Below are 22,808 nucleotides of genomic sequence, written 5' to 3' on the forward strand. Positions count from 1 at the left end.
GGCGGGGGCGGAGAACAGAGGGAGCTTTGGGACAACGGTGGAGAGTAGCATTGTAAGTCTGGCTGTGTGAACACATGAGAAAAAAGCGAGACAGAAGATGGGTGGATCAAAGAGACATGACTTCAAGGAGTGAAGTAGTATGTGGAGCAACAAAAGATCGTTTCAGCTGACCTGGACACAAACAGGAAGAAAGGGAGGGCAGAGCCGTGGTGAAGAGAAGACAGAAAACTTGTCTGAACAAGAGGCAGAAAAAGAAAATAACTGAGGAGGCGTGCTCTCATTCACCCAAGGAGGGAGAGAGAGAGTCAAACCAGACAGAGAGAGAAACAGAAAGAGCAGAGGAGTGGGAGGAGGAGGAGGTGGGGTAAGGTAAGAAAGCAAAGAGGCAAAAGATTAACACTCCTGAGAGAGAAAGACAGAGAGAGTGAGCCGGGGACAATGAGCCGATGAGGGGGGAAGAAAATCTTGACAGAAAGCAGATAAGGGGTGATTGCTGAGGAAGGCGAAGCAAAGAGGGAGTAGAAGAGACAGAGGGTGAGGGAGCTAGTGGGTGAAGTTAGAAGGAGGGGAGAGGTATGAGGGGACAGCCCTTGAAGTCACTCTTCTCTTTGGTGTTAACTGTCTTCTTTCTGGGGAGCCTGCTGACCACACTCATCTGGTACATGGTCGACAACAAGTAAGTGTGAAGCTGCCTTTACCAGCCAACTATAGATACACACAAACACACACACATAGTTCATTCAATCTAATCTATCGCTTTTTGTGTTTTGGGTCCTGGAGGTGTGTCAGTGGGGATAAAAGATAAAGACGCATGCTGGGTTTTGACAAGACTACAAGACAAGGGTGGAGCAGTTGATAAGATTGGACAAAAATAGAAGCATTTTTGGTTTTCTGCACTTTCAAAGTCTTTTTTTCACTTCCACTTGTATTAACCCTTTATAGTTCTGTGTAGTTAGTGTTAAATGAGTCTGGAGTTGAAAAAAAAGTAGGTTTTTTTTGCTGAAACATCACACAAGGCACCATCTGTGCTTCAACATCATTATTCATCTCACAGTACTCAGCAATCGAAACAATCAGTGATGTGACAATGATGTTGTGTTGTTCCTTTCGAAAGTTTTCATGAGAAACATCTAAAGTACTTGTCACAGTCATACAAGCAACACATACCACAGATATTACAACATGTAGACGCAAAGAGACACAATTCTCCCCCTGAAATGTAACTGGGTAGCAAAGGTCTCTGCTCTTTCGTTTGTACACTGGTTGTTCATTTATGGCGTATGAAGCTGGCAGATTTACCACAGCTCTTCTCTATTGTCAATTGGAGATCCCATAATGCACAACTTGATTACTCTATTTACTTATTGATGTTTTAAATTTGTGTATACAGAACTTCTTGTTGAGCCACATTGTTATTTACAGAAAAGCATACACTGGTAAGATTGCTTTATTTAATGAATATATGGTTGTAACCAAACAATACAGCTTGCAAGTCAGTTTTATCTCTGGCATCAGCACTTAACTCACCTGTCCTGTTCTTTTCGTGCTGCTCCACAGCAATGTGGAACCTCAGAAGACGCCTCCTCAGAAGAAAAGCGCCCCTGAGTCCTCTGACCCTTGTAAAGGCTGCAGGTGAGAAAAAACACAGTCTCTGCTGGTTTTGTTTATGCCATGTCAGCGCTGCTGGGATTACACACTTGACTTTGTGTGCGCATGTGTATGTGTGTGTTTCACAGGGAGATCATTGACAAAGTATTAGAGCGTTACTCTCAAACCTGGAAAAAGCAGGAGGACAATTACCAAAAATTCAGGTAAAGTCTTACGTCGTTTATTTGATTTTTTCTTTCATTTTAGAACAACTAAACAAAAAACAACCATAATCCCAAGACGGCAAATAATTGTCCACACATGCACAGATACGTTAGAATTGTCTGTACATCATCACAGTCTAGGGATGTACTACGAGTGCAGTTTAAAAGGTTGTTTTAACTGTACATGAAGCCACGCTCAAGAGGGGCACACAAATGAACATTTTGGCAGTAGCAGAATCCATTTGCTTTCTGATAAAATCAAAAAAGAAGTCAGATCTCAAATTAAAGACAGGGCACCATCATTGCACCATCATTGCACCATCATTGCACCGCTTCTTAAAAAAAGTTAGATTTTCATTTTGTAACCCTTTTAGCTATAACAACATAAAACAAAGTGTGTTGGGTCCCATGGTCATTGAGTTTAATCTGGACCTCTCTCTCTCTCTCTCTTCTCTCTCTCTTTCATTTTCCTAACTGCCTGATTGCTCATTCAGCCTGAACCAGGACGTAGCACCGAATTCTGGGCCACCGCCCTTCCTCTCCGTATTCATACACCTTTTGAATTTTTCTTTACAGTGTCACTTTTCTTTCTTTCACGTGGCTCTAGCTGAGATGAGAGATGAATCCGAGTGCAGGGGCGGACTAAAGCCTTTAGACAGTTTTAAGAAGAAGGAGACATACTTTATTCACTCCTGGGAGGAAATACAAATTTGTTCACTCTGTTGTCACATACTCAGGCCCGAAATAGACACACATGCACAAACAGTGCCTATACATGTCATACATTAAATGGAGAAAATATGAGAGTGACAGTGTTGCCCCTGGACAGGTGCCCTGAGCAGTTGGGGGTTCAATGCCTTGCTCAAGGGCACCTCAGTAGTGCCAAGGAAGCAAAGTGGCACCTCTCCAGCTATCAGTTCATGTTCCATATTTAGCTCATATGGGGACTTGAACCTGTGACCAGTTGTTGCCATATTTCATTGTTTTAGATTGCTTCCTTTTTAGACTGTTTTTTTAATTGTTTGTACACAGTATGCAAATACACTGCACTAGCACTGACAAAGTTGTGTGATGTTGTATGTTGATTGTCATCGTAAGTAGTGATACTGAGATTGCTGAATCTCAGATGCTGAAATCGCTACTGGTTATTACCTTGGTTTCCAAAAAAAAAAGTGGCACTTCTTCTGCAACTACATGGCAATACCTGTGACCAATCACACCTGAAGCACTTTTTGCACTTACTAAGGGTTTTTTCCTTAAGTCTAAATTCTTGCTTGTGTTGTACATCGCTTTGGATAAAAGCGTCTGCTAAATGAAATTGTAGAATTGTAGAATTGTAGACACTGTTCACTAACCTTGCTGTTGCTTCTCTGATTAATATCTTATATTCTCTAGGACTATCTAACTATCTAGAGAACTTTCAGAACACATAATGTATCCAGGATGTCTTTGCTTTTTATATAGCTCAAAAGAAGAACAACTGAAGACATGGAAAGAGAAGTGGAAATGCAAACTTTGGTCATAGCAGAGGAACCTACATGCAGTTGTTAACCATGTGGTCTAAATATAACACATGTTAAGGCCATGTGAGTCATGGTAAAACAGAGGGACCTGAAGCATCCAGGACTGCTTTCAGTCAGCAAGGGCTTTTAATGGGAAAACTTTTTTTATAACCTAAACAAACTGCTTATTCAATTACCTGTTCAATCTATAAAGCTTTGTGTACAGCCATTCCGACCGTCTTATGTTAGTTAACAGCAGCCTTGTGGTTCCCCAGATCTCAGCTGAGCAACAAGTGCCATGGTTTTGAGAAGGCCATCGTTACCCAGGCAAACACTCCTGTGGGATCCAAGATTGTGTACGATGGGGAAAAGAGGAGGTCCTTGCAAGTGACCCCAGAGATTTTCAGCACCTTTGCAAAGGTATACTTCTCATTTGGGAAAATTACCACCATTACATCAGCTGTTTGTTTGCTGTCTTTATTGTTCCACTACTGAGATCATTTCACTGCTTTGCTCTTGCATGTTCTGCCAAAGGTCATGTGTCTACTCACATGTTGGCTCCTTGACACACACATTGCTGTTTTATTTTTGGTAAGGGGCTCACAAACTCAGACCAGATACTTTTCCTGAGCTGGTATCAACTGCTGAGCTGTACACACATAGATGCATAAAGAAATAGAATGATAAATGGGAATTGTTGTTAGTTTAATTTTGACAGCATGCACACATCAGTTGGGCTGTAAAGTGTGTCACACTCACTAGCTTGAGAAGTCTGTTTTGGCCTACTGTTGCCTTTCATGCGTTAAAATGTAAGGACATCTTTGTACAGTGAGTGGATGTATTTGGCAATGTTGAGGGTAACGCGTTACAAAGTTAGCACTCAGATTACTATTTTGTCATAACGCAAGTTTTGCGATAGTCAGTTATTTAATTACGTTTTCAAATAACCAATATCACAGCAATTCCCTGTTTCTCTTGTTGCCAATAATTGCATACTTGTTGAAACACGATGTAGGGCCTAACATTACTGTAGCTACTTCCGAATGAGGTTTTTTTTTGTTATTGTCAAGTTTGAATAAAGTGTATTTTAAAATCATGAGCAGTCCAATTAAATGGGAGTGCACAGATTGGCACACACAGCTGTCAATCATGCCGATAACCACATTTTTGTAGAATTTAATACCTCATTAAAACTGAATGTTTAAAAAAAAAAAACTATCACTTGAACAAAAACCAGGGTGATGAGAACTACCTTTAGTGATAGAAACCATCTATTGGAAAATTTTATTTGACGTACACTTTGAACTTTTAATTAGGCCTTTGTCCCATTCCCATTCAACATGGAGGAGTCGGGCTTTATTACCTATACTGCAGCCAGACACTAGGGGGCGATCGAGATTGAAAAGTTACACTTTGGGTGAGCCGTCATGTTTTCCATCTTTATATACAGTCTGTTGTTTAATCACAGGTATTATGAGTAAATGTCTTCAAATGGTTAATGTTATTCCTGCTAAGCTAAGCTTCGTCTGTAGTGGTCAGTATGTGGTGAGCCAGTTAAAGTGTACACTACAGAGAGCACTCCTGATGTGAACTGTACTTCTATATTCTTCCTACAGATAAGCTGACTACAGTAAACACCCTGGCAATAGAGTGGTGAAGGCATGACATATTTTTGTAGGCCAACCAGGAAGTTGGCATTGTACTGGTTCCTTCATCAAAAACCTAATGTGATTTTTGAATGGGATTTTCAATTATCGCTAAAAATAAACTCTATGACAAGTTTATGATACTTTTTTGTGATTTTGTTTAGCATGTAATCTTGTCCTGTTTTTTTCCACTTTTTTTTTCTTTTGTTAATTTACAATTTAAATTGTACGTAATTTTCTTGGAATTTTTTTAAAATTATTTTCTTGCTAATTTTTGGTTAATTTCATGTTCTTCTTTCCATATTTTTGAAAGAAATCAAGCCAATTTGCTCAGGTTTCAAAGGGTTAAATGGCCAAGAAGGGATCATAAAACTAAGCAACATAATATTCATATATGCTTTCCTATGAAAGAAAGACTTAAGAAAGGATTTAAAAGATGCTAATGATTTAGTAGATCTGATTTTAATATTTACTCAACAAACAGTCCAGTCTGAGCCACGTAACCTGCAGATTCTGGACTTCGCACTCTCTTACGTGCTCCCTCCTTTGACAGGAAGTCGCCCTCTAGTAGCTTCAGCTGTGTCTAACCGCAGAGCATCACCAGCTGAGTTTTTGTTTATCGTATTTGCTCGAAGAGTAAAGGACTATGTGAGGTAGTAGTTAAAGGTGTAGGAGCCAGTAGAGTAGATGTAGTGGTCAGTATGTGATGAGCGAGTTCAAGTGTGTGTGCTACCGAGAGCACTAAACTGTACTTTTATAATTTTCCGTCAGGAAATAAATGTGTTGCACTGAGAGTGAGCGGCTTATCATCCTCAAAAGTGTAACATACTGTATAGTCAGATTCAATCTTGCACTGCATTGCCTACAGTTTTCCAGGTGGCACCCAGATTTGAACTGGGGACCTCTTAATGTGCACGCAAATGCTCTTCCACTGAGTTGTACCTCGTGCTGATAATAAGCTTGTGAATCCTAGCATAGTGAGGGAATGGCCCATGTTGCTTTTGCCCTTAATGTGGCTCCTTCACACACATGCTATATCATAATCATGATAAATGTTGTTTTTTTAATACATTATGTTGACTACAGGAGCATCCGTTCCCAAATAAAACATGGGACACGTGTGCTGTCGTTGGGAATGGAGGGATTCTGGTCAACAGCAGCTGTGGACAGATGATCGATTCAGCTCAGTTTGTTATCAGGTGAGAACAGTTTCAAGTGTGGGCCGATGACAACCAACAAAATGAAAGTAATCTCTGTTTAAATTCTATATGACGATCCCTATAATCTCCTCTCTTACCTGTTTAGGTGTAACCTACCTCCTTTGAAAAATGGTTTTGAGAAACATGTGGGCATCAAGACAGACCTGGTGACAGCAAACCCAAGTATCCTCCTAGAGAAGTGAGCAGGAGGTTGAATCTTACTGCATGATGTAATGTTCCTTTTGTCTTGTTGCTTGACATAGGCTGTATATTTTCAGGTACGGGGCTCTAATGGGGCGTCGCCGTCCATTCGTGGAGAGTCTGCAAAGCTATGGCAACTCACTGCTGCTCCTTCCTGCCTTTTCCTATGGCCACAACACTCCTGTGTGCTTGCGTGCCGTCTACAGCATTGAGGACTTTAAAAGTCCCAGCCGGCCCATCTTCTTCAACCCTGCCTACCTCCAGAATCTGGCCCTCTTCTGGCGCTCCCAAGGCCTACGAGCAGTGCGGCTCAGCACCGGCATTATCATGGCAAGCCTGGCGCTGGAACACTGTGCCAACGTGCATCTGTATGGGTTCTGGCCCTTCAGTAATCATCCACATGGATTCCATGCCCTGACGAACCACTACTACGATGACAGACAAACTAAAACAAAATTTCATGCCATGCCGGCTGAGTTTGACCTCTTGTTGAAGCTGCACAGTCAGGGGGTGCTCAAGCTTCACCTGGGAGATTGTCAACCTGGTGAAAAGTAGTTCCAGACCCAGGGGCAGCTAACTGGACAGGAGCAAAGTGCCTTCATTGTAGTTGAATGAACAGACAGATATTTTATGCTGGTGACACAGTCAAGTGTGTCCAAGCCAAATGGACGCTTGGACTTAACTGTAAATGCTGAGTTGGCTCATGAGCAGCCAAGACATTTGCACTGAAATTAAGATGCAACAATCATAGGACTGTAAAGATTATGTAAACAGTCTTGTAGTGTATCTAAAATTGTATTTATTACCACAAATGTTCCAGCTGGAGTCTGGAAAGAGTTATTTTGAATTAAGTGGGAATCCTTTGTGGGGGTCAACATTATAGTGCCTTCTTTCAGATCAAACTGAATGTATTTTGAGGAAAATCAAATACCTCCTCTACGTGAAGATTGTCTGGCTAAAACACTTTTACATTTAAAGAAAAATAGCCACACACTGAATGCAATGAATCTTTTGACATTTAAAAAAAAAAGAAAACTACGTCAGACGATTAACCACTTTGAAGAAATATTCTGTGAGCTGGTCGAGGGGAGATGTATGGTTCTCACACACGATTGTTAAGGACAGGCTGCTGCTGGTTGTGGATGATTTCTTTTGTTCTCACTCCATGTCACTGGCAGAGCTGGATGTGAAGTGTCTGTAGGTGTAATGTCCCAGGTGCCTCATCTACCTCACCTCCATGGCTGCTGCCCTCTGGGGGCTGAGAGAACCTTAATGAGTGAGGCTCAGAGCCAAGGACTAAACAAAACAACTACAGAAAGAAACAGGAATAATAACACTACTAAAACCAGGAGGTCCCTCCTCACAAAGGTTACCACGGTGAGCCCGTGTAACAATGCGCAACCCCTCGTCACCACAGCGACCAGACATGGATATGCGCTGTCACAAAGTGGCAACATTCACATACTGGTACAATGGTAGTTTGGAAACCAGTACTTTTAAAGCTGAGAATGATCATGAATTGTGCATTATGCATGAAAATTGTTGAGTTTGGGTGAAGACTTTGGGTGAATTTGCATCAAGACTTGTGCAACTGGGAGTGATGTCTTTCATGCTGATACTTAAAAAGTCTTAAAAGTGATTTTTGTCATCTAGAGAAAAACTGAATAAGCTGTAGATGACCAAACTTGAGAACTCTTTGTGAGCCAGTTTTAAAATCTTGTGTTGTTGGTGAGGGAAAATGAAAATAAAGTGAATAAGTGAATAAATATTTATAACAAAAGAGTTTTTGGTTTGGAACTAGTGGCTGGAGTGCCATTCACTTGTCTAAGGCAACAGTTTTCCCACAGATGTCTCAACTTGCATAATTTAGTGTTTTTGAGCTATTAAGTGCCCAAAATGTCAAAATGTGTCATCAGAGAGCAGTATTTCTATATGCAAACTGCACATTTGGCTGGAACACCAAATGGTACAGTGATTTACTTGCATAGTTTTGTGAAGTGCCTTTATATGCATTTCTCTATTATTATTATTATTGTTATTATTTTTTTTTACACCTCAAACAGCATTTTTTTAAACCATATGTAAGCCACATGTCAGTGTAGTGTGCTTGCAAATATAGTAATGTAATCTTCCACTTCACTATTTTTGTTCTGCATGTTCTGCTGTTTGGCACCAGACAGTTACCAAGTGGACCACACATAAAAAACATCTGGATGATGCTTTCACAGACTGAAAAAAACATGGAAGCCTCGGAAAGTACTGGATTTTTTACCCTATTCTCTTTGTTTTTCACCGAGAACACAACAGAATAAAACTCTTTTGGGTATAAAAAAACAAAACAACTATTCTTTGAGGCCACAAAATCAGTCTTTCCTTCATTGTCTATGGTGCAGCTCCAGACTTTATACTTGATGACATCACAAGCTTGAGACTTAATTCTCTGGTTTCTGGCTTTGAGAGAGATTGGCCTATGTTCACAAATATTGATCGAACCTTGCTGCAAGCAACATCTTAATTTAGGTAGTGTTTCTCTTAACCCTTTAAATCCTGGATTGACATCAGTTTTCTTGTGCGTGTTCAGATGCCTTTTAAAAGCAATGACAAACAATAAATGATCATTTAAAAAAACATGGAGAAAAAAAAGACAATCAGCATTGTTAGAAAACTATTTCAAAAATAAGGAAAAAAATCAAGAAAAGTATTATTTTTCTAATTAAGTATTTAAAATAAGATTTAAATTAGGTTACAGGTTATTTCATTTCAGCACTTTTTTCAGGTCATGTCCTGTTTTTTTCTTTTGTTAATTTTAGGTAATTTTCTCAACACTTTTAAAGTTATTTTCTTTCTAATTTTTGGTCAATTTCTTGTTAATGTACTCATTGCCTTCTGTTCATATTTCTGAAAGAAGTCAAGCCATTTGCTCAGGTTTCAAAGGGTTAAATGGCCAAGAAGTGATGATAAAACTAAACAACATAATATTCATATATGCTTTCCTATGAAAGAAAGACTTAAGAAAGGATTTAAAAGATGCTAAGGATTTAGTAGATCTGATTTTAATATTTACTCAACAAACAGTCCAGTCTGAGCCACGTAACCTGCAGATTCTGGACTTCGCACTCTCTGACGTGCTCCCTCCTTTGACAGGAAGTCGCCCTCTAGTGGCCTCAGCTGTGTCTAACCGCAGAGCATCACCAGCTGCTTATTATCCATTTATACTTCAGTTTGTTCCCTTGTCTTTAACAAAGCACAATAAAGACTTAATTTGAGAAACTTTGTTCACAGGGGAAGAATTTAATGAGAGCTGATTGTCCTTCAGGGGAGGAGACTGACACTAACTGGGAAACTCTCAGTAAATCACCAGTGGCTTATTGGGATGGAGCGGAGCCAGTGTCAATCACTGCTCTGGAGAGCAGCTGACTGAAGTACTTCTGGTGATTTATGCTGCTGCTGCTGGCTGGCTTGTTGAACAGACATGTGGCGCCAAGTGGTGAAAAAACCAATCAGAAAGTCTTTCCCAGAAACATAGATTTAACCCCAAATATCCAGTGTGAGAGTTGGGCGCCAGACTGGAGAATTTTCACAGTCCCACCCTGTCACATTAAAAAATGTTAATTCAAACCAGTTGGAGAAATAACCCAGATAGCTTCAAGGATATTAAATTAAGGCTGGGATGTGGTGTCATATTGCATCATATCATTGGGGTACAGCACAGTAAAATCTGGTCTGCACTTGCAGAAAGGATCAACAGCAAATGCACTACCATAAAAAAATAAATGTGATTAGTTTCATTGAGGCATTCCAAGCCTCATCCCAATTAATAAGTATATGCTCATTGTAATGACCCAGCTCAAAGGGCCACAACAAAAAGGGAGGCACACCATAGCAAAATTGAACAAAATATATTTATTTAATCAAATTAACCAATCATACCAAATAAGACCAAATTAAAAGTAAACGTAAATATTTACAGCATGGAGTGTGGAAGTCAATAGTGTCAGTAGTGTGTGTGTGTGTGTGTGTGTGTGTGTGTGTGCACACGCGTGCGTGTGTGTGCACGCGTGCGTGTGTGTGTGTGTTGCATGAGTGTAAAATGTGCGCAGGTGCTGTAAAGGTGCATAAGTGGAAGGGGGAGATGCAGCAGTCAGAGACAAAGAAAAACCAAAAACCCTCTCAGGTATTCCTCGTTGCACTAACGATCACTTGCCTGAGAGGAGAGAACAGTAAAGTCAGAGATGACAACACAACAGCAGAGGTAGGAGTTATTTTAAAAAATCAGTTAGTAAGAAATGCTGAATGATTTCTAAACATTCAGTTTTTAAAATTAGTAGCTAATTGGAACAAACATTGAGCCCATAATGCATTGATGTAATTGAAAGCCTGACAGACTTAGATGATCTGTCATCATCACAAGCTGAAGTTCAGCTGTCACCAAATGAACTGCCAAAGTGACAAACGAAATAACACAGTGTTACATGAGTTAAAGCGGCATTTCTTCGGTCTCCTGAGTTGTTCCTGCCAGTGACACAACATCAGCCCATGTGACTGTAATTCTCCTGATAGCACTGCAGAGACCCCCTTACTCTCCACCAATCACAACCAAACACAGATCTCATACTGACAACAAGAACCAGACAATACTCAGCGATTCAACAATGAGAACAATTTCAACAACAATTTTCTCACGGCTCTGATTTACTTCAGTAGGAAAAGAAATCTTTTCCTGTGCAAGTGTTTTCATCAAAAAATATGAAAAATAGCTCTGCCAGGGATACAAGAATGGCACTCAAAGAAAGGCACATTTTGCAAAAGGAAAAAAAAATGTCAACACAAATCAGAATCAGTATGAATCAGAGTTTGTATTGGTAATACCTGTTTTTATTGTCACTTTTCACATATCTATAACCGTATGCAACTGATTTTAAATCAGAAAGGAAGAACTGTCTGAATGAGGGTGTTGTTTCAGCACACTACAACTAAAGAATTAAATAAACCTGTTGACAGCCAGGCCACATCTATTGAAAAACAGCCAAGAATACATTTTTCCAGGTACATTTTAGAGAGACATGGTTTCCTCAGAACTGCAAATATGCAGAGGAGAATAAATAAACCCAGATACAAGGAGTTGCAAAAGCTATTTCTGTGCAGTGAGCATACTGTTTTCTTTACCTTTTTTCCCCCCCAGTTACTCAAAAGACAGAAGAGAAAGGGGCGACACAAATGCATAACTGTGCGACAGACTCTTTTACCTGGATGGCTGCTCACATTTCTTTCTTTCTAATAAAACCAGACAAGTCTGAGCCACATAACCTAGAATACTTTTGGAGGTTTTAGGCCAAGCTGCCAGTCTCAGGAGCTGAAGCCTGTCAGTACCATGGCACAGTCTCAAAACAAACTTCCCTCGTCTCTTAAGTGCTTCCACCTTTGACAGGAAGTCGCCCTCTAGTGGCTTCAGCTGGCTCTAACAGCAGAGTGTCACCATCTGCCTGTTATTCATTACACATCCATGATTTACTTTAGTTTGTTTCTCTGTCATTTAAAAAAATGCAGTAAATACTTTGCTCACAGGGAAAGAATTTAAGGAGGGCCAATTGGCCTCCGGGAGAGACCGATTGGGAAACTCTCTCAGCTTAGTGGGGTGGAGCAGCCTAAACCCCGACAAACAATCAATGGGGTTTTTCCCCTTCTGAGCTTGAAACTTAACAGGGTTTATCAAAAGACACTTTTCCAGATATTCTTTTTGGAGAAGATATATGCAAAGACTGAAAGATCTATTGAGGTCAGAAAATATATAAAAACCCAGTAAATACATTTTTAAGGATATGGGTATTGTATACTATTAAAATTGACAACTGTACTATCACAAACACATGTTCTCCATGAGAGGGCCACCTACTCATTGGGGTTATTTTATTTGCCAATCTAAGCATGAACCTGTGAATCTCCTATTTGCATAACCCAAACATTGTCTCCAATGCAAATATATCCTCTTTTTATTATGTGCATGCTGAACTTTCGTGTCCCTCTTATTGGGTGGAGCTCTACTTTTGTAACTATGTTAGGGTTGTCAGTTTGTCTGTGTTAACAGAAGAAAAACACGGACAGACAGAGGATGGATATTAAGTGGATCAGAGAGACGTGACAAGGATTAAAGTCTGATGTGGAACAAGGGATGTTCAGTTTCACCGAGAAAGGAAAGACAAAGTCAAGGTGCACAGAAGACAGAGGCTGAACAAGAGGCAGAAGACTGAGGAGAAAGCAGAGAGGTCAAAGATTAGCACCATTACAGAGAGAGTGTGTAAGAAAAGAAGGTGAGTGGGCTTGCAGGTGGAGTTAGCAGGAGGGAAGAGTCATGAGGGGACAGCATTTGAAGCCACTGTCTTTGGTGTTCACTTTCCTCTGTTTTGGGAGTCTGCTGAGCACTCTCATCTGGTCCATGGTCAAGACCAAGTAAGTGTGTATACTTCCCAACCACCAAAAGAACACACGCGCATGCACACACACACACACACACACACACACACACACACACGCGCAAATGCAAATGCAAATGCAAATGCAAATGCAAACATTAAATGATGGAAACGTTTTTGAATTTTGGGTGCTGGAGGTGTGTTAGTGGGAGAAACACTTAAAGAAGCATGTTTTGACAAGACTACAAGACGAGAATTAAAAGAATATGTTGATGATGCTGTGGAGAAATAGATGCATTTTGCAGTTTTAACACTCGTGTCATTCTCTTTGTGAAGTTATACTGAGTGCGAAATGACTTTAACGTGGTGGATTAACTCTTTTTGCCCAGCTTTGAGCTAATACATCTCATATGGCACAGTGTATTTGTGCTTTAAAATCATGATTAATCTCATAATATCTAGAAATCTAAGAGGAAAGATACTAGCATATAATGGCAGAAACTCTCACACTGAAACCGAGTCAGTCATTGAACGTGATACGAGACGCAATCACAAGATTCATGCACTCAAAAAAGTATGGGTACAAAACATCCACTTATTCAGATAATTTCAAATTATACATTACAGTATATGATTATAAGAATATGGTTGAAAGTTTTAAATACCTCTGAGTGACACTGGCTGATACTCAGCTTCAATCAGCACACTGACATCCAAAAAAGATGTCATCTGCAAGTTTAAAGCTGGGGCAGGCAGTTTTGTTTGGGGGTCACTGGACAAAATCCCATATAACCATTCAGCATATTGTAATTCAAATGGTCTGGTAGAAAACTAGACTTCTCCATGTCTTTTTGGCTCTGTTTCCAGACTTTAGAAAATCTAGCCCATGATGAGACACTTGGCCAATCACAGGTAATTTCAGAGTTCCCATTGGCTGTCCTAAAAATGCAGATGCATGTCCCTTCAGATGCTGAAAGCCTACTTCAATGGCCAAACTCGTGCAGAAAAAGTTGCCATTTCAGCATCCCACAAAGGAAAAACAGACGAATTAAAAAGACTCTTAAAAGCAGTCTGACAATACACCCAAGAAAACTATCAGCAATGTGTTTCAGAGACAGAGAGAATGTTGCAGTTTACAGATTAACTCATTGCTAAAAGCAGCTAATTCAAATTAATATTTATGTAGCTAGCTAGAGCATTAAATTACAGTACAACGCTTTACTCCCCTTGTTACAGACCAATACACCTATGAGGGGTGGAAATAAGAAAAGTTAATTGTCAAAAATGGAGGTGATGATAATGAATGTGAAATTTTAAAAAAGTGGAACTTTAAAAATGAATGAAAAATGAAAAACGGTAAATTATTAAGTAGTTTGATTTTGAACAAAGCTAAGCTAAGGTTTGTTGAGCTTCAGTATTTTTGTTTCTTTCTTGTTCGCTCCACAGTAACAAACTTCACAAACCGCCTCGATACAAGAAAAGCCACCCACCGCCCGCTGATCTCTGTAAAGAATGCAAGTGAGCGCAAATGCCACCACTGCTTCTCCTTAAGTGACATTTTTATTCATGCCCTAAGCAGATCAAGTCTTGTTAATGTTACAGGGATTATACACCTGACAGTGTGCGCGCGCGTGTGTGTGTGTGTGTGTGTGTGTGTGTTACAGGGAGGTCATTGACAAAGTGAAAGAACGTTACTCACAAACTTGGAAGAAAAATGAGACCAATCACCAACAATTCAGGTAATTAGGGCCCGAGCACCGACTGGTGCGAGGACCCTCTTAGAATGCAATGAATTATTTTTTTTTTTACCAAATTACTTGCATTTTTGGAGGTCTAAACATGATTAAAAACTCATGAATCTTGGTACACATGTCCAGCCTGGTGAAAAATTGTGTATTTTGGTGGTTTTGGAAATGGGCCTGGCAAAATGGCTCCACAGCACCCCCTAACGTGTAGCCCCAATGGCCAGTTTCACCTACAATTACGAAATTCGGTACACTTATGAATCATGGTCAGACACACAAAAAAGCCACTTGGACCCACCCCCAAACCCAACAGGAAGTCGGCCATTTTTAATTTTGTGCTCATTTTTGGTGATTTCGGGCCTCATACTTTTGCCATCTTGTCCTACAGGATTCAACCAATTGACTTCAAATGTGGTGTGTGCATTCTTAACCTCTAGGTGATTAAAAGTTATCACAGGTCCGTGCAATACTTTTACGATTTTCCCGTAACTTGGAGTACAGTTTTGATGTCTCACCATAAAACAGGAAACTGTTGTAACTTTGGTGTCCATTGTCCGATCTTCCTGAAACTAGTGGCCACAGGAAATATCGATTTTTTAAAAATACTTTTATGAACTTGGCCTGCGTAAATAATCGGATCCAGTTGAAATTCTGTCTGTATGATCTTTAGACCTTTCCGACTGAATGTCATCATGAAATGTCCTTGCAAAATTTTTACGGTATTCCTGCAACAGGCATTGAATTTTGATGTTTCACAACAAAACAGGACATTGTTGTTACTTGTTGTACATTGTCCAATCTGCCTGAAACCTCATAGGTTTTATAAGGGTCCTGCCCTGAGCACATCTGTATGACAATATTCACTAGTCGTAATAGTGCTAGCTACTGGCAAGAGCAAGTAAACCTTGAGGTACAATGATCATTGGATTTACATGATATTTACATGGTTTGGTCTACAAATGATGTACACCAAGATAACATGGAATTTTTGTCCAATCCACTGCCACCTAGTGACCGCTGGAAGTACTACACCATGTGAAATAGCTCACTCCATGGTCCAAACTCTGCGTACACTGTCTGACTTTCACACAAATGAATGACCGCTTTGGCTGGAGTCCCACCAGTACCCGCGACATACTTGGGAGTGTGAGGGCCCTTTCACTGCTGCTTGCAGCTTTAATCTAATTATTATTTTATTTATTATGTATTATTTTCATTTTTTTTGCAAATAAACCATCAAAACAAACAAATAAAAAGGTTTCCAGAACTGCAAATAATTGCCCATGTATGCACAGATTTGCTGCATCTCTTTAGTCCATACAAGCAGGAATTTGTCTGTACATTGTCACTGTCCCGACATGTACATTGAATATGATTTTAAAAGGTATTTCAAATAAACTGTACATAAATCACATAACTAAGTCAATTTGCTTTCTGATATTATCTATATCAAATTCTAGAAAATATTACAGTTTAGGCTATGAGTTAGGTTGGGAGGACCGAATCCTGACAGAGGTCTGAATATATACATCTTTAGATAATAAGTTCAGGTAAAAAAGAGGGACTTCATCTGAAGCTGTAAGACTGCTTTCACTCACCTGTGTCTTTTTATGGAATTAAAATCCTGATATGAAAGAAGAAACTTTGTAAACCTGAACAAACTGCTGAAGCTCAGTGAGTGTCAACACTCCGCCCCAGATTACAGCTGAGCAACCAGTGCCAAGGCTCTGAGAAGGCCATCATAACCCAGGCCAATACTCCGGTGGGATCCAAGATTAGGTACGACGGGGAAAAGGGGAGGACCCTCGAGGTGAGCCCAGAGATTTTCAGCACTTTTGCAAAGGTATGTCATTCATAAAATGATTACAAATGTACAAATATGTGCATCATACTACAAAGTGTGTTAGGTATAAATGCAAGAATAGACTAATATACAAAATTTACCCTTGCACAATTGAATTATTTGCACAAATGAAGTACAGTTATCTCACTATAGTTGAACATACACATAATGAATTAGTAATGGGGTTATGGCTACTGATATAAGTCCAAGGGCCAGTCTATTGACTTGGTGTCTGACACTCTGATGGAGGAGTTTAATAGTCTGATGGCAACAGGCAGGAATGACTTGTGTGTGGCGCACCTTGTGGGGTGAGTTTCGCACTGAATGTACTCCATCACCTACTCTTCCTAAGATTTTACCTACTGAAAGAGTTAAAATTGAAATGGTCACAACTTATAAGTATATTGGATTACCATTGACCAGAACTTGTCATTCAGACCACACATTAAAAACCTTGTTTCCAAGCTGAAACTCAAATTAAGCTTTTTAAATATAAAAAAAAATAAATATCTACTTGGAATAGCTTAGAGAAGGCCATTTAACTGTCTGAACTGATCACTATGGGGGAATTTAATATGGTCCTTTGTCTTACACATGCAGTATATTATACTTGGAATAAATATTTTTCTAATTTTTTCTAATACAATTTCCGTTGGTGTTTATTCCAGGAGCATCCGTTTCAAAATAAAACATGGGACAGGTGCGCTGTTGTTGGGAATGGAGGGATCCTGCGTGACAGCGGCTGTGGAAAGAAGATTGATTCAGCTCAGTTTGTTATCAGGTGGGAAAAGTGGCTATTGTTGTGGTCTGAAAAGATGATGAGAATTTTAATCAACAAAATTTAGGTCATTTCTGTTTTTAATGATCTCAGTTGCCTTCAGGTATTTTGTATTTGTATTGTAATTGATATTTTTCCTCTTTTCCACATGCAAAGGGTTAAGGGTCACTAAAAAGATTTGTCAAAATACCTTCTAAGATGTAAATTTTTAAAAACTCTGTTTATGGATTAGCTATATGAACATGTAAAACAGAACGTATGGGAAACAATGACGTAATCTCCTAAATTTGCACGTCCATAGCTACTTTGTGTAATTAGCATAAACTGGAAACAACAACAACAGCCAACTTGTTTGCTATTGTTTTGAAGAAGTGCATGGACCAATGACTACTTAATTTTTTGCAGTGTCAGATTTTAAAAAAAAGCCCTAAAACTCAAGGTCCTAACATCAAAAAATGTCAGCTTCATAAAATCTGCTGTAAAAAAAAAAAAAAATATATATATACTGTATATATTAAAAATTTTTCCACTCGATGTCGCTTTGAGGTCGGTTATGGTGCCTGTGGAGTGGCAGACTGGGGCGGTGGTTCCCATTTTCAAAAAAGCCGACTGGAGGGTGTGCTCCAATTATCGGGGTATCACACTACTCAGCTTTCCAGGGAAAGTCTACTCCAGGATGCTGGAAAGGACGCTCCGTCCAATTGTCAAACCTCAGATTTGGGAGGAACAGTGCAAGTTCCATCCGGGCCTCGGAACAGTGGGTCAGCTCTTCACCCTAGCGGGGCTGCTGGAGGAGTCTGCTGATTGGTCTACATGTGCTTTGTGGACTTGGAGAAGGCCTACGACCACATCTCTCGGGGGGTCCTGTGGGGGGTACTGCAGTAGTACGGGGTGCCGGGCTCACTTTTGTGAGCCATCCAGTCTGGATGTCATAAAATAATTATATATTAATTATATATTTTATTATATTGTAGGAGTTTGGGGATTTTAACCCTTTAAAGGCCAGTATATTTACACAACTCCACAGTGTTTAATTGAACAAAATCACAAAAACAATGATTAGCAGCAGCATTGATTATTATTTTTTCTGCAGTGGCAGATTAAAGTCGTTGTTACTGAATTAGTTTATAACGCAGTGTGTGGCCTTCTAAGAGAAAAGACTTATAAAGTTGGATACACACACACACACACACACACACACACACACACACACACACACGGCAACATTCATTCACACATTATCCAACATCATTAGCGACACACACTTTTCATTTCAGCAAGGCACTCAAAAAAAAACCAGTAAAAATTCTGAAATTTTGCTGCATGCTTTGAATGGGGAAAAGTAGCACCATCTGGTGGACAAATGTAAAAATTAAAAATTGAAAGCCAGTAATCTAAAATGAAATCTTAACATAAAGGAATGCATTAGTTTATTGTAAGATAAATGTGGGATCAAAAATGGCATTTTCAATGATTTTCAATTGGACATTTTTTATCATTAGGATCAAATGTGTCGGTTTTTGTGTAGCTTAGCCATTTTAGGCTAATTTAAGGAACTGCGATTACAGTTCTAAAATCTTTTAGAAATGAACATTCTCTGGCAAATTTGAGCTATATTCATTCAACACAGCCAAAATGGCTTGAAAATAAAAACCTGAATGGCAGAAAATGTCCCTAAGATCTCTTAAGGGTTACTAAGTATTTCTGCACCACTTTACGGACGGACGGCGGCATCTGCTGCACCCAATGTCTTTGCTCCACATCAGTCTCCACAGGAACAACAGTGCTGTGTCAGGCCCAGTTGAAGAGGACAGGTTCATGAATAAGAATTTTATTTGCGAGCTCCTTCATCCTTATATTGGATGGGGATTCATGGTGGTGTGATCTCCTGGAGGTGTTTTAAAAAAGGTAGTTTGTACATGTTACTACCTTTGTGATGAAGGGAGACTGCTAAAAACAGCTAACATTGGTGAGCGTTTGGGGTTGTGTTTGCGTAGACAGATATAATCTATAAAACAAAGGTTGTGTGGACAGAATTATTATTATTATTTTTTTCGCTTGTTCAGGTGCAACCTACCTCCTTTGGAAAATGGCTATGAGGAAGATGTGGGCATCAAGACTGATCTGGTGACAGCAAACCCAACCATCTTCCAAAACAAGTGAGCTAGAGGATTAAGGGACCTACAATGTACCTTTTGTCTTGTTGCTTTACATATGCTGTTTATTTTCAGGTATAACTCTTTAATGAAGCATCGCCATTCTTTTGCGGAGAAGCTGCGTATCTACGGCAACTCTCTGCTGCTTTGTCCCGCCTTCTCCTATGGCTTTAACACTAATATATGCCAGCGAGCTGCCTACAGCGTTGAAGACTTTGAAATTCCCATGCAGACTGTGTACTTAAATCCTGAATACCTCCTGAGTCTGGTCCGCTTCTGGAGCTCTCAGGGCCTAAAAGAACATCGGCAAAGCACCGGCTTAATGATGGTTAGCTTGGCGCTGGAACTCTGTGATGACGTGCATCTGTACGGGTTCTGGCCCTACAGTAATCACCCACATGGACTCTACGCCCTGACTAACCACTACTACGATAACGTGATTCCTAAAAGAGTCCACAGCATGTCGCAGGAGTTTGACCTCTTGTTGAAGCTGCACAGTCAGGGGGTGCTCAGGCTTCACCTGGAGGATTGTTGATGGGATGAAATGTAGTTTCCAGACCCAGGGAACGGACAGAGATACTGTTGTAGCCCATTCACTCATGAAGTCTTTTCTTGCAGCAACCTCTGAGGCAAAAAAATGTGGAAGTGTGTGTGTGTATATATATATATATATATATATATATATATATATATATATATATATGCATTCAGACTTTTGGGAAGACTGCACTGAGTGTCTGTATAAGATTCATTTAACTTGCATGTATTAGTGTCTTTGTTTTCATTCATTTGATCAGTTTATTATTAAGAAGATTTATTATTTCTTGGTTTTGGGGTTTTTAGGATTCTGTGTTACATAGTTTTAAGGTCAGTCTAGTCTTTGTTGGATACTTGTTTTCGTCATGTGATTTTCTATTTGCTGTTTTACCTCCTTGGAGCTCCTGCATTTTGGGTCCATGTGCTCGGCATCTCACAACAGCAACCTCTGAGGCTGAAAAATGAAGCCGATGCAAAGTGCCAAAAATTGAATTTCATTGAATGACCACTTGAGGCAGGCTCCAGTGCAGAGTAGACCTTATAAATTTCCTTTGTGTTGTTACTTGACATCTGCTGTTTATATTCAGGTATGGGGCTCTAATGGGGCGTCGCCGTCCATTTGTGGAGAGTCTACGTAGCTATGGCAACTCACTTCTGCTCCTTCCTACCTTCTCCTATGGTCACAACACTCCTGTGTGCTTGCGTGCCGTCTACAGCATTGAGGACTTTAAAATTCCCATGCGGACTGTATTCTTAAATCCTGAATACCTCCTGAGTCTGGTCCGCTTCTGGAGCTCTCAGGGCCTAAAAGAACATCGGCAAAGCACCGGCTTAATGATGGTTAGCTTGGCGCTGGAACTCTGTGATGACGTGCATCTGTACGGGTTCTGGCCCTACAGTAATCACCCACATGGACTCTACGCCCTGACTAACCACTACTACGATAACGTGATGCCTAAAAGAGGAGTCCACACCATGTCGCAGGAGTTTGACCTCTTGTTGAAGCTGCACAGTCAGAGGGTGCTCAGGCTTCACCTGGAGGACTGTTCATCGGATGAAAAGTAGTTCCCAGACCCAGGGGCAGTGTAACGGACAAAGAATACTGTTGTAGCTCATTCACTCATGAAGTCTTTTCTAGCAGCAACCTTTGAGACTAAAAAATGCGGAAATGCCCAAAACTGCAGTTCATCGAAAAAGAGTCAGTCTCCAGAGACCCCCATGTTAAAATGCCCAATTTTACAAAAGAAATGTTTACAGCCTCGTACATAAATTAGTTTCAGTCTGTATAACGCATTTAAACATCATGACAACTATATATATATATTTATATATAACTTTATATTGATATTTAACATATATGGTGCAGCCTATTCGCTCATGTCTTTCCAAGCGGCTGACACAGTTTGCTGTGTCTTAATGCCTTCAGACTTTTGTAATGACTGCACTGAATGTCTGTATAACACTCATTTGACTTGCCTGTATTAATGTCTTTGTTTTCACTTGATACATAGTTTAAAGGTCAGTCTTTGTTGGATACTTGTTTTCGTCATGTGATTTGCTGTTTGCTGTTTTCTTGCTAGGAGCACCTGCATTTTGGGTCCATGTGCTCCGCATCTCATAACAGCAACCTCCGAGACTGAAAAATGAAGCCAATGCGAAGTGCCAAAAACTGAATTTAATTTAATGGCCACTTGAGGCAGGCTCCAGTGCAGAGTAGACCTTATAAATTTCCTTTGTGTTGTTACTTGACATCTGCTGTTTATATTCAGGTACGGGGCTCTAATGGGGCGTCGCCGTCCATTTGGGGAGAGTCTACTTAGCAATGGCAACTCACTGCTGCTCCTTCCCGCCTTCTCCTTCGGCTTCAGCACTCCCCTTTGCAGTAGGTTATCTACACCTTTGAGGACTTTGAAAGCCCCATGCGGCCTATCTTCTTCAACCATGCCTACCTCCAGAGTCTGGCCCTCTTCTGGTGCTCCCAAGGCCTAGGAGCAGCTCAGCACTGGGATAATGATGGGAAGCCTGGTGCTGGAATACTGTGTCAGTGTGTATCTGTAAGGGCACTGCCCCTTCAATTATCACCCACCTGGACTCTATGCCCAGATGAACCACTAGCATGATGACATAAAAACTAACTATGGATTTAACACCATGTTGGATGAGTTTGACCTTTCGTTATCACAGTCAGGGCATTCTCAGGCTGCACCTGGAAGATTGTCAACCAGGTAAAAGTAGTTCCCTGACCCAGGGGCAGCTGACTGAACGGGAACAATTGAAATGTTATAGATGGACTTGAAGTGAATGCTGAGCTGGCTCATCAGCAGCTAAAATATGTGCACTGAAAACAAAATGCAACAATTATAAGACTGTTAACATTCTGTAAAAAGTCTTGTAATGTTTCTAAAATGGTGTTTATCACCACTAATGTTTCAGCTGGAGTCTGCTGGGAGTGCCATTGATTTCTATGGGAATCCTGAGGTCTTTGTGGGTATAAGGATTGTAATGCCTTGTGTAAATCATTTATTAATAAAAGTTACATAACTGACCACAGGAACTTTGCATAAAAACTTGGGTGGATCTTGTGAACCTGGGCATATTGCCTTTCATAAGTCTTAACAGTGATTTTTGTCTCCCAGAGTAATAATGCACAAGTTGTAGATGACAAAACTCTTTGGGAGCTATCTTGAGAGGAGTTAACGTTGGACTGGATGGTCTGGAGGGGTGGAGGAATGTCTGAGAGACTCTTACACTGCTGTGATTGGCTGTTTCACTGGGAGGCAAAGAGTGTTGATCCTGACCACAGCCACATTTTTTTTTCCATCATTGCATTTCAGCAATGTGCATCAAGTCAAGTCAACTTTATTTAAAAAGCCCATTATCTAAAATCAATATTTGCCTCGGAGGGCTTTACAACATACAACATCCCTCTGTCCTTGAACCCTCAAAGTGCATAAAGAAAAACTCCCCCCAAAAAAGATGT

General features: G+C 40.2%; 2 protein-coding genes and 1 pseudogene across 3 annotated transcripts; all 3 read left to right on the plus strand.

Annotated features, from left to right (window-relative positions):
- On the plus strand, window positions 1-8,141 carry st8sia6 (ST8 alpha-N-acetyl-neuraminide alpha-2,8-sialyltransferase 6). Its single transcript, XM_042505093.2, has 7 exons — window positions 1-676; window positions 1,558-1,632; window positions 1,737-1,811; window positions 3,589-3,733; window positions 6,046-6,158; window positions 6,265-6,357; window positions 6,437-8,141. Exons 1-7 carry the CDS (start codon window positions 576-578, stop codon window positions 6,912-6,914), a joined length of 1,080 nt encoding a protein of 359 aa, XP_042361027.1. The 5' UTR covers window positions 1-575; the 3' UTR covers window positions 6,915-8,141.
- Window positions 8,142-12,408: 4,267 nt separating this feature from the next.
- LOC121957194 (alpha-2,8-sialyltransferase 8E-like) lies at window positions 12,409-21,613 on the plus strand. Of its 2 annotated transcripts, none has more exons than XM_088069141.1 (7): window positions 12,409-12,806; window positions 14,216-14,287; window positions 14,434-14,508; window positions 16,213-16,357; window positions 17,026-17,138; window positions 19,202-19,294; window positions 19,367-20,546. In XM_088069141.1, the coding sequence occupies exons 1-7, from the start codon at window positions 12,709-12,711 to the stop codon at window positions 19,824-19,826; spliced, it is 1,056 nt and encodes a 351-aa protein (XP_087925267.1). In that variant the 5' UTR covers window positions 12,409-12,708; the 3' UTR covers window positions 19,827-20,546. The 2 variants fall into 2 exon arrangements, with proteins under 2 accessions (XP_087925267.1, XP_087925266.1); XM_088069140.1 differs by having other exon boundaries at window positions 12,411-12,806; window positions 20,416-21,613.
- On the plus strand, window positions 21,578-22,382 carry LOC121956226 (alpha-2,8-sialyltransferase 8E-like; annotated as a pseudogene).
- The last annotated feature ends 426 nt before the right edge of the window (window positions 22,383-22,808 follow it).

The sequence above is a fragment of the Plectropomus leopardus genome, chromosome 18, assembly GCF_026936395.1.
Source record: "Plectropomus leopardus strain MGB_pleo_1.0 chromosome 18, ASM2693639v1, whole genome shotgun sequence".
Lineage (NCBI taxonomy): Eukaryota > Metazoa > Chordata > Actinopteri > Perciformes > Serranidae > Plectropomus > Plectropomus leopardus.

Excerpts from the sequence above, each read along its gene's own strand:
- st8sia6 (XM_042505093.2), top strand. The coding sequence starts at position 576 with ATGAGGGGACAGCCCTTGAAGTCACTCTTCTCTTTGGTGTTAACTGTC. Across the intron at positions 3,734-6,045 it reads TTTTCAGCACCTTTGCAAAG|GAGCATCCGTTCCCAAATAA; the intron begins GTATACTTCTCA and ends TGTTGACTACAG. Across the intron at positions 6,358-6,436 it reads CCAAGTATCCTCCTAGAGAA|GTACGGGGCTCTAATGGGGC; the intron begins GTGAGCAGGAGG and ends GTATATTTTCAG.
- LOC121957194 (XM_088069140.1), top strand. The coding sequence starts at position 12,709 with ATGAGGGGACAGCATTTGAAGCCACTGTCTTTGGTGTTCACTTTCCTC. Across the intron at positions 14,288-14,433 it reads GATCTCTGTAAAGAATGCAA|GGAGGTCATTGACAAAGTGA; the intron begins GTGAGCGCAAAT and ends TGTGTGTTACAG. Across the intron at positions 17,139-19,201 it reads TCAGCTCAGTTTGTTATCAG|GTGCAACCTACCTCCTTTGG; the intron begins GTGGGAAAAGTG and ends TCGCTTGTTCAG.